General features: G+C 44.0%; 1 protein-coding gene across 3 annotated transcripts in view; it reads right to left on the minus strand.

Moving 5' to 3' along the window:
* Window positions 1-9674, minus strand: part of LEXM (lymphocyte expansion molecule) — a 48490-nt gene extending 38816 nt beyond the window's left edge. Inside the window, exons 1-2 of one of the 3 annotated variants that reach the window (XM_033915370.1) lie at window positions 8975-9674; window positions 1434-1515 (exon numbers count right to left, since the gene is read on the minus strand). In XM_033915370.1, coding sequence (XP_033771261.1) covers window positions 1434-1515; window positions 8975-9024 — 132 coding nt within the window. In that variant the 5' untranslated portion in view covers window positions 9025-9674. The remainder of the gene's footprint in view (window positions 1-1433; window positions 1516-8974) is intronic. The other 2 variants (XM_033915371.1, XM_033915372.1) reach the window with 2 other exon arrangements.
* Window positions 9675-11992: the final 2318 nt, after the last annotated feature.

Genomic DNA, 11992 nt, shown 5'->3' on the forward strand with positions numbered 1-11992 from the left:
AGCCAAGGTCATCTACCAGCACAGGGCCCCTCTTACTGTGTGAAGATGTGTAGGAGAGCGAGCTTTGCAGGCTATGTTATGAACTGTGTCTTGTGCTCTTATCTTGGCAAGACATGATGTCTGACCAGCGGATTTTACAAGCCTATTCACTGTTCTTCTGTGTGTCTAGACAGGTCCTGCCGGGGGCTAGTCAGAAGCAGCCTGTTTATGGCACTTCCTCTGCTCACCGGCTGCTGCTACTGCTTCGGGTAAGTGAGGGAGGGAGGGGGTTGGGGTTGTCAGGACCGGCTCTGCTTCGGGGCCAGAGGGAGGGAGGGGAGTGTCAGGCCCATCTGCCTGCTGCTTCAGGGGCCAAGGGAGGGGGTGGGGCTTATCAGGTCCGGCTGCCTGCTGCTTCAGGGGCAGGAGGGAGGGAGGGAGATTTGTGGCTGTAAGGCAGTGGTCTCAAACTCAATCCCTTTGCAGGGCCACATTTTGGATTTGTAGGTACTTGGAGGGCCTCAGAAAAAATAGTTAATGTCTTATTAAAGAAATGACATTTTTGCATGAGGTAAAACTCTTTATAGTTTATAAATCTTTCTTTTTGGCTAAGTCTTGATAATAATATTGTCATTTATAGCTAAAGAGACCTATGATCAATAAACTGTTTATTTTACTTTTGTGATTATGATAAACATGCCGAGGGCCTCAAAATAGTACTTGGCGGGCCACATATGGCCCCCGGGCCGCGAGTTTGAGACCACTGCTGTAAGGGAAGCCAGATCCATGCTGAGGGAAGGAGGGCAGACCTGTGGAGGGAGGGAGGAAGGGACATAGATACTGGTCCTGTAGGGTGAATGGAAGGGGAGATGGATGGATGCTGGACCCATAAGAGAGAGGGGGAGAAGGGACATGGATACTGGTCCTGCAAGGTGAAGGGCAGGTGAGATGGATGGATGCTGCCATAAGTGGGGGGAGGGGGGAAATGTGGGGAGAGAGAAGGAGGGGGGAGAAAGAGAAAATGACCCAGAAAGAAGGAAAGAATAGATGCTAGACCTACAAGCGGGGGTGGGGGATGTTAGAATGAGGTGGGAAGGGAAACAAAACTATTTTTACAGGAACTCTCAAGCAACCAGAAACTACAGTTATCCGGCATCCACCAATCCCGATGGGTGCCAGATAATGGAGAGTCTACTTGAAGAAAATGATTTCTTTATTAACTTTTATTTGAAAATTTTGCTTCTTTCTCATGCTGTATATTATAAAAATTTTAAACTTACTAATTTAAAAAAAAACCAACTGAGTTGCAGACCTCGAGGACCATCATTGAATAACCATGCCCTTTTTTTCTTAAGAGGGTGTGTATTACATGTACATTTATAATTCAAACCTTTGAATATCAGAATATTCGAGTGCCTCAGATTCAGAAAACTGCTTCTGTTTGTCCTACTCACCAATTCTGCAATCGCTTTCAGGCAGTAAGGAGGTTGTAAGTAGTAACAATTCTTACGTTTTGGATGCAGGGATGAGTGAAATCTAGTAGAAGAAGTTCAGAAGGTGTTGTTATTTCAGAAGAAAACAAATTGCTTCTGTGTCAAGAAACGGATACTAAAAGGGCTCCCAGGGCCATCAAGGCAAAATTCAGCAGTTGTACCTGAACCCAGAGGTAGAGAATGACATGGGGACAAATTTTTCCCCATCCCCGCAGGAACTCAATTTCACCGTCCTCGTGAGTTTTGTCGCTATCCCTGTCCCTGCCCCATTCCTGTAAGCTCTGCCTTAAACGCTTATGATTTTAAAGTGTTTGAAGCTTGTGCAGATGAGGACAGAGCTTAGGCATTGGTGGAATGAGGCATTATGACGTCACAATCTGAGCTCTAGAATGTTGCTACTTAGGATTTTAAAGTGTTTGAGGCTTGGGCAGATGAAGACGGAGCTTAGGCATTGGTGGAATGAGGCATTATGACGTCACAATCTGAGCTCTAGAATGTTGCTACTTAGGATTTGAAAGGGTTTGAGGCTTGGGCAGATGAAGACAGAGCTTAGGCATTGGTGGAATGAGGCATTATGACGTCACAATCTGAGCTCTAGAATGTTGCTACTTATGATTTTAAAGTGTTTGAGGCTTGGGCAGATGAAGACGGAGCTTAGGCATTGGTGGAATGAGGCATTATGACATCACACTCTGAGCTCTAGAATGTTGCTACTTAGGATTTTAAAGTGTTTGAAGCTTGTGCAGATGAGGACAGAGCTTAGGCGTTGGTGGAATGAGGCATTATGACGTCACAATCTGAGCTCTAGAATGTTGCTACTTATGATTTTAAAGTGTTTGAGGCTTGGGCAGATGAAGACGGAGATTAGGCATTGGTGGAATGAGGCATTATGATGTCACAATCTGAGCTCTAGAATGTTGCTACTTACGATTTTAAAGTGTTTGAGGCTTGTGCAGATGAGGACGGAGCTTTCAGAAAGTAATAAGCAACGGTCCTGGTTCTTAAAGAGCATAAGAGCACAAGCAAGCAGCACTTGGAACTAAAAGAGTTTACAGCACAAATGCACTTTTGGTGGGGGATGGGCTGGGGAGGGCTTCAGTGGCTGGGAGGGTGTAGATGGGCTGGAGTAGGTTTTAATGGAGATTTTGACAGTTGGAACCCAAGCACAGTACCAGGTAGAGCTTTGGATTCTTGCCCAGAAATAGCTAAGAAAAAAAAATTTAAATTGAATCAGGTTGGGCAGACTGGATCGCCCAGACTTTATCTGCCGTCATCTACTATGTTATATGTATGTTACAGTTTATTACATCATCTCTTATGTTGATTCACAAACCCAACATATTTATTCATGCTTTAATGGGAGGGATGGGGTGAGGCAGATGGAAATCTGTAGGTAGATTCAATAAAAAAAGGAGGAGACTGGGAACTGAATAGCGGGAAAAGGGGGTACCTCTGAGTGGATAAAGAATCAGAAAAATAAATGGAAGAAAGCTATAAGTGAAAGATCAATGTCAGAGATGGATGAAGGGAAAACAGTAAAGTGACAAGAGAAAAAAAGAAAAGAAATGGCAAATGAAGTGAAGAGAAAAGCAGAAACAGAGAATGGGAATGAAACAATCGGAAAAAGAAAATAGCCGGAAAGTAAAGTCAGAAAGAATCTTATTTTCAATGTCGTGATTGGAATAGGTCAGTTTGGGGGGGGGGGGGTCTAAACCCGCTGGTTTTCTATGCTGTTTCCGATTTGGTTTACAGTTCAATTTTTGGCTACATGTTTCTATTTTCACTTTTTAGCCCATTTCCGGATCTAGGGTGCTTCCCTTTCCTAGGGAGGCTCCTTGTGTGAGTTCTAGTCATAGGTTTTACATTTTTTGCTCTGGATCTAAAGTACTGGGAAATATAAATTTGATTTGCCAGTACAAATCCAGAACAAATATAGATACAGTATAAAATTACCATATATTATAATGCTGTAGGATATTATTTTGAGATGTACTAACTCCAACTACATAACTAACCCCCCCCCCCCCCCACACACACACACATACACACACACGTAAGACGTCCCGGTGGCAGCTGGAGGCATGCTGCCAACTTCTACATTAAAGAATCAGCGCCAGGAAGACAGAAGCAACTCAAGAACTTGCTGGCGGGGCTTCGGCATTCCAACTAGCCAAGTGCACATGAGGGAGGCGGAGAGGAATGTATCGACGCCCCAATACATCCCCGGGCACCCCCAAATTGGAGGGCTGGCTACGCCCCTGCTTTGGCAGCCATTTTTATGGAGCTGCTGAGGAGGTGGGGGTCAGTAGTATGGCGAGGGAGGTCGGCGGCCAGCATCGCCATGCTGTGTGCGCCTCCCCCCTCTCCCACTCTGCCCCGCCACTTGAGTACCTCCTCACCACGTTCCTCTTTAAATGTTCACTGCACAAACAGCACCTTCCACCGGTGCTGGCATCGGCTCCCTTCTGGCGTCATGTCTCGGTCTCACGAACATTTAAAGAGGTATGGGGGGGCAGAGAGGAGGCGAGGAGCTGGTGCCCCCCCCCCCCCACAAAGATGGTACCCAGGCATTCCGCCCTCCCCTTACTATGCCACTGGGTGGGGTTCATATGAAGGGTGCCAGTGAGACACAGTTTGGAGCTAAAGCTGTCCCTTGCTCCAACTGACCCACCTGGGATTTGGCCCCGTGGAGTGAGCCTGGCCCCAGGGTTGTCTGACCCCTTTAAATTTTGATGATCCAGCAGAGCCTGCATCCTGCCACACCCAGCAGTTATCATTTGTCTTGCAGAAAGGGGCCTGTGAAACCTACTGTGCATGTCCGTTTTCACAAAATCAACATTAATCGTCTGCTCTGAATGATTTTGCAACTCATTAATCATTAATCATTTATGAATCATTAATGTTGAATCATTAATGTTGAATTTACATAAACCTTTGTGCTTAGGGAACTATCCCCCTCCTTTTACTAAACCACGATAGCGGTTATTAGCGCAGGGAGCAGCGATGAATGCTCCGCGCTGCTCCCGACGCTCGTAGGAACTCTAGGAGCGTCGGGAGCAGCACGGCTCCCTGCGTTAATAATCGCTATCGTAGGGTATGCAATAAAGTTTATAACGAAACTGGCTGACTTGCAAAGTTTTCCACAAAAGCAGCTTTGCATGGTAAAATGGTGTGGGGGGGGGAAACAGCACAGGTCAAAAAAGCAAACAGAACAATGTCCCTACATGTACAGCAAAACCTCAATATCTATAGGGGTCAGAGCCGGCCTGCGAATAGTGAAAAATCACGGATAATTTTTAGGGCCGGCTCTGACCCACCCCCCGCCTCCCTCCTGTGTCCCAGACCTGCCCCAGATGCGGGGCAGGATCGATCGGCCTATGCTCCAGCCCTGTGCAGAAGAGCCGTCATCAAAATGGCTGCCATGGGTTCCCGTTGTAGTCATTTTGATGACGGCTCTGCACAGGGCAGGAGCGTAGGACGATCGATCCTGCCCTGCGCCACCGCTAGACCACCAAGTAAGGTTTGGGGAAGGTACGATGCAGAGTTTTGTTTAAAAAAAAAAAAAAAAAAAGTCACGAATAACCGAATCCACGGGTACTGACACCGCGGATTCAGAGGGGGAACTGTATACACAAAACAAAAGACAAAAACGTAGGGGCAAAAAGATGACTTTTCTTCCTGGGTTCAGTATCCAAATTGAAAAACTGAAGTTCATTACATCATCTTATGTTGACTCACATAAAATCTAGGCCAAGTTTCCAATATCAAGGACATTCGTAAAATGTCATAAAATCATCGACAAAACAATATTCATTATCTGCATATCTGTAAAAAAAACATAAACTTAAGCAATAGTCATGATTTACATGTACCTTGGATTGCAAGTAACTTGGTTTTGCAAGACAAGCAAAACATTTGATTAAATTTTAACTTGATATACAAGCAATGTCTTGCAATACAAGTACATACGGTATATGCACATCGCAACTGAGCTGATGGTTCTTCTCTCTCCGACCCGCAGGAGTGTAGTGACTGTTCTAAATGAGCAAGGTCTTGCAATACAAGTATGTATCGTATTTTGTATTAAAGTTTTGGGGCTGTGGAACAAATCGTCTGAGTTTCCATTATTTTCTATGGGGAAATTCGCTTTAATATTCGAGTGCTTTGGATTACAAGCATGTTTCCGGAACTAATTATGCTCGCAAACCAAGGTTTTACTGTATTTATTTATTTATGCTTTGATATATATCTTTATAGTTTGTCCATATCTACCTTAGGGCTCCTTTTATCAAGCAGCTGTAGAGCTGGCGAGGTAAATGCTACAACGCTCATAGAAATTGAATGAGCGTTGGACCATTTACTTCATCGGCCCGTGGTAAAAAGCTCTACCACTGCCTAATAAAAAGAGCCCTTAGTTAGTTTATATTGTTGTATCACGGGGTTTTTTAAATTATTATTATTTCTTTATTAAATTTTAAATTGAAATATAACATATTCATGCATTAGGTAATAGAAATCAATAAGCCATATCAAAAATTACATAACAAAAGTTAGATAAAGAGAAACTTCATACAATACAAAATTTAAATGGCTATAATTCCCCCTATAAGCCCACAATATTGGGGAGATTTCAGGTAAGGAGACATCTTCCAAGAGATCAAACATAAGAAAAAATTACAAAATACAAAAATGAAAAAGGCATCTCAAACTGATGAGGCTTTCGCCAGAAGACGTATGAGGAGAGACTGGAAGCCCTGAATATGTATACCCTAGAGGAAAGGAGAGACAGGGGAGATATGATTCAGACGTTCAAATACTTGAAGGGTATTAACGTAGAACAAAATCTTTTCCAGAGAAAGGAAAATGGTAAAACCAGAGGACATAATTTGAGGTTGAGGGGTGGTAGATTCAGGGGCAATGTTAGGAAATTCTACTTTATGGAGAGGGTGGTGGATGCCTGGAATGTGCTCCCGAGAGAGGTGGTGGAGAGTAAAATGCTGATTGAGTTCAAAGAAGCGTGGGATGAACACAGAGGATCTAGAATCAGAAAATAATATTAAAAATTGAACTAAGGTCAGTACTGGGCAGACTTGTACGGTCTGTGTCTGTGTATGGCCGTTTGGTGGAGGATGGGCAGGGGAGGGCTTCAATGGCTGGGAGGGTGTAGATGGGCTGGAGTAAGTCTTAACAGAGATTTCGGCAGTTGGAACCCAAGCACAGTACCGGGTAAAGCTTTGGATTCTTGCCCAGAAATAGCTAAGAAGAAAAAATTAAAAAAAAAAAAAAAAAAAAAATTTAAATTGAATCAGGTTGGGCAGACTGGATGGACCTTCGGGTCTTTATCTGCCGTCATCTACTATGATGTTACTATGTTACAAACTACTTGTCTCATTATTTCCATACGTCACATTAGATAACTATTATCCAGTTTCTTTCCTCGCATCCTTAATCTGGACGTGGACCTTACGCTTATTTTCAAGAAAAGCCTTTACTTTGGGCTCGTAGAAAAGATATCTGTTAGATTCCAAAAGAATTAAACACTTGCAAGGAAACGCAAAAAGAAATGTGCCCCCAAATATTATTACAGGGTTTTTTAACATATTTTTTAATATATTATTTAATATATATATTTTAATATATTATTTATGTTTTGATTCATTGTTATTTACGACATATATTTTTCCTCTTTTTAGAGTTTTTGATTTCTTAACCCTTGAAGAAGGTAGTCCACAGCCAAAACATGGCATCGTGTTGTGTTTATGAATCAATACGAGACAATGTAATAAGCATCACTTTGGATACTGAACCCAGGAAAAAAGTCGTCTTTTTGCTCCATCTTTTATTTTTGTATATGTGCCATGGTGTGAAACACTCAAACCTATATAAATGCACTAAACTTTCACTGTCCAATATTCAAAAACAGTCCACCAGTGCATATAAGTTCAAATCACACGTTGTTCCTCAGAATGCCACACGATGAAATTGTGTGGTAGCCGTCCTCATTGGAACTTTTTGCAGTGTGATATTATGAACAAGTGTGCAACTATTTGCAATTTATAATAATATTTTAGCACAAGTCCAAGGCCGGCTCAGCCTCTGGACTAGGTGAGGCCCTGGGGCGGTGGCACCCCCACGCCCTCCTCTCCGCCACCCTCACTATACTCAAGCCCTCACGTATCTCTTTAAATCTTTGCCAGTGCAAGCAGCTTCTCTGCTACTCGAGCTGGCGTTAGCTTTCCTTCTGACATCACTTCCTGGCCCTGCGACCAGGAAGCGATTTCAGAGGGGAATCAGGCCGGCACGAAGAACCGGCCGGAGAAGTTGCTCACGCTGGCGAAGATTTAAAGAAATATGGGAAGAGGGGAGGGCATGAATGTGGCATGGAGACGGAGAGGTGTCGGTGCCCCCACCAAGATGGCGCCAGGGATGGGCTGCCCCACCCCCTTACAAACTTCTGGAACAGGGGTGTCAAAGTCCCTCCTTGAGGGCCGCAATCCAGTCGGGTTTTCAGGATTTCCCCAATGAACATTCATGAGATCTATTTGCATGCACTGCTTTCATTGTATGCTAATAGATTTCATGCATATTCATTGGGGAAATCCTGAAAACCCGACTGGATTGTGGCCCTCGAGGAGGGACTTTGACACCCATGTTCTAGAAGAATACACTTCTCCCTCCGTATTCGCTGTGATAGGGGATTAACAGAACTGCAAATACTGAAAAACTGCAAATAACTTTTTTATATGTTATTTGCTGTTTTCTATTTAAACCCATCGTGAATATGGTGAAACCGCGAGTAGCATGGTGGGAGACCTGGCCTGTTCCTGAAGGAGAGGCAAAACATGGTGAAGAAAGTTCTGCGAATCAGCAAATTTGTGCAAGCTGATGTAATTTGGGGGGAGGAGCCAGCAAGCTAAAAACCATGAATAATCGAAACCGCAAATACGGAGGGAGAAGTGTAGATACTGGACTGGGATTATGGCAATTCTCATCATCAGTCCCTGAGCCAATGCCTCACCTGATCCAGCAGGAAGGAGAGAATTGAGAGGGGGGGGGGGTATCGGATCACAGGTGGGGGAGAGAGGAGGAAGACATTCAGCTGCAAAGCATTCCATATATTTTTTTCAGCACAAGAAAACAATAGTGATCTGCACAAGGATATTTAATTCTGCCCACGAGTTTTGCACCCTTACAAAGTCTGAAGAGTGGAGGCCATGGGGATGCAGTGCCGTTCCCCAACATGCAATATGCAAGCTATTTGTTCACAATAATCCCCAAACTTGAAACCGATCCCAACTAACTGCGCCTCTGGCCACACAAAAAGCGAGGTGTATTGAAGCTTCCCTCATCCAGCAGCAACAGCAAGAAAACCCCACCCCCTTTCGACTTTTGATCGGGTAACTCTGGGAAAGTATTTCAGATCTTTTGCCCCAGCTCTTGCCTAAATCTGGTGCAGATTACACTATGAGCACTGCGGGAGGCAACTGCTCCTCTCGCCTCACCTCACCGCCTGCGTGCCGAATGGAGCCCCCCTGAAGCGCTTCACCTCCATAAAGTCTCATGCTGCGCGGCCTCTGCCCTCCCGCAGGGTTCACAATGCACCCCGGTTACACGCCCCGCCCGCGAGGGCGGGGCTTAGAGGGAGGGGCGGGACCCGTGCCCATGGCAACCTAGAGACGCTGGGTGGAGGCGGGAGCTAACCTGTAGAGAAGGGTGCAAGGAGAGGGCGTGGCTTTAGGGTAATCTGCTCACGCGGAAGAGAAAGTTGCAAATGCTAGGTGCGCGTCTAATTAAAGACGGCTAGCGCAGATTTAGGAAGCCCTGCTGCACAGCAGTTTCCTTTATATCACGTGGAATTGCGCTCCACAGAGGGAAAAGGAACGATTACTTCTGTCCCACTTTGGAAGATAATTAAGCTAGGCCAGGGGTAGGCAATTCCGGTCCTAAGAGCCGGAGCCAGGTCAGGTTTTCAGGATATCCACAATAAATATGCATTCAATACTATTAAGGGACGTATTCAAATACAAATCTTCCCCTGTTTTTTGTTTAACCACATAACATACATTTAGAAGAGAAGAACTAATACATATATGCACACAACATTAATAATTTATTAATCAACCTTACTTTTTTCATAAATATATTGAATATATCATCCTCTGACTTATAACAAACACCCTTTTCAGCAGACAACCCAAGCAAATGCCCTTGTTGCCCCGAAAACCTGGATAATCAGTTCCACATTGTCCAGTGTTTTATTTAAAATGTCCTTGCCAAAACACTGGACAACATGGAACTGATCCAGGTTTTCGGGGCAACAAGGGCATTTGCCTGGGTTGTCTGTTGAAATAGGTGTTTGTTATAAGTCAGAGGGTGATATATTCAATATATTTATAATAGTTATGAAAAAAAAGTATATTTTTTCTTTTTTTTTTTCTAAGGGCACAGATGTTGTGTGGGCAGGGCCTTAGGCCCCTCCCCGTGCATCCCAGGATGCACTGAGAAGGAAAAGACCTGTCATTTTGGAGAGGTGGGCCTGCAGGCGGGAAGGAGGTACTGTACTTGACATCCCTCCTGCTGTCTTCTTTAGATAAGAGGTATTGGGAGGGGGGGACTGGGGCAGGAGGGAGTGGGCATGCTTCCTACCAATTTCTTTTCTAAGTACAAGGAGTAGGGAAGGGGAGGGGGGGCAGTTCTGCTGTTGGTTTTAATTCCCACCCACCTCCCAAAGATCAACTTAACATCACAGGACATTTTTCCTAAGTTCCCAGAGTTGCAGCAGCCACTATTACAAACAGGAAGCAAGGGGCTTTGAGTCCGCTCCTACACAGAAGATCAACTACATTGTGCCTCCTATGAAGATTTTCTCTTTTTGTGAAGGCAGGACGAGGCTCAACCTTCGGCACAAGCACAGGTTCAAGATGGGCAGACTGGATGGGCCATTTGGCCTATATCTGCCATCATGTTTCTATTTATTTATCTATTTCATTCATAGCCCACCCATCCACCATGTTCTGTAATTATAGCTGCTTTAAGACCAGAACTGGGGGAGATGTCCTGTGATCATTCTTGAGTTGCCCCTTGAATGGTGAGGTGAAGTTCATGCTGGAGTGGGGGCGATTGATACCAGGCAGGGGGGATACTGGGCCAAAGGGGCTATGGAAGGAAAGATTAGAGGATAGACACATGCTGGAGACAGGGGAAACATTAAACAGGATGAGGGAAGAAATAGAATGACAGAGGGGAAATGCTGGAGATGGGCATCTAGGAAAATGGAGGGAGATTCTGGACTTGAGGGGGACTAGAAAGATAGAATATTCTAGGCATGGATAGGGACTAGGGGGACAGGAGATAGTGGACACTGGGGACCTAGGAAGATGCTGGATGGAGAAGGGAGAGAGAAAATGTTGCACACAGGGAAGGGAAGAATTAGTGAAAAACTGGGGAATAAGAGACTTAGGAAAGAGCACAGGAAGTATAGAGAGATGAAGAATGGAAGGGCTAGGGTGAGAGAAAGAGGTAGAAAGCTGTAGGTAGATGAAGTAAAAAGAGGAACTGAATAATAAGAAGGAGAGAGGCAACATCTGGATGGAGAATTTGAAAAATAAAGAAAACTGGAAGGAAGAGATCAGTATTAGAGATGGATGTAAGGAAGGAAGTGAAGACAAGGAGATAAGAGAAATGGCAAATGGACAGGAGACCCTGGAAAATAATTAAGAAAAGACAGAAGAAAGCAGAAATCAGAGCCTGGGACCTAGCACATGATTAGAAATATTAAATGACCCAACAACAAAGGTGAGAAATAATTGTATTTTATACTGTATATATGAATATTTTGTGATTGGAATATGTTCATTTTTGGAATGTAGATTTGCCCAGACTGATGTTAGACTGGTTGGGGGCCCAACTGAGGGCAGAAATTTGAAAGAGGACCCTAAAGCCTACTAGTAGGCTGTGCTTTCTTCAATTTCAGGCAGGTTTGGAACTGTCTCTGGCCTGAGGGCTCAATGCAATTGCCCTGATATCTGCTGTCTTTATATTTTGCAAAGTACAGAGGGAAATACATCTTTCTATTTCTCTGGTGTCCTCCATACATCTGACTTTGTGGTTTCAGTTTCATTTTGTCTACACATTTCTGTGGTCCTTTATTCCTTCTTTGGTAATGGTCTATGTAGGTTCTGTGTGTATGGCTAAGGCTAGGTATTCTATTAGCATGAATTTTCTCCATAGTGATCTGTACTAATCTGGCTTGTTTTGTTTTCACAAAATGTGTACTTATGTTCTAGGACCCACTACAATGTTTACAGTGCTGCTTTTTCTGAGGTACGGTCAAGACAGTGCTAGCATGGTAAATTCTCTCTTGGTCCTGAGTAACTTCTACCAAAAGGGTTTATGATGCTCTTAGTGAGATTTTAAACAATAATAGGAGTGTAAAGTCTATATTGCTGGTATGTTTTATAACTCTTATAAATTGATCACCAGCTTCTTTAATTAATTCATCCAGAATTCTAGCTTTTCTT

The sequence above is a fragment of the Geotrypetes seraphini genome, chromosome 12 (genome assembly GCF_902459505.1).
Source record: "Geotrypetes seraphini chromosome 12, aGeoSer1.1, whole genome shotgun sequence".
NCBI lineage: Eukaryota > Metazoa > Chordata > Amphibia > Gymnophiona > Dermophiidae > Geotrypetes > Geotrypetes seraphini.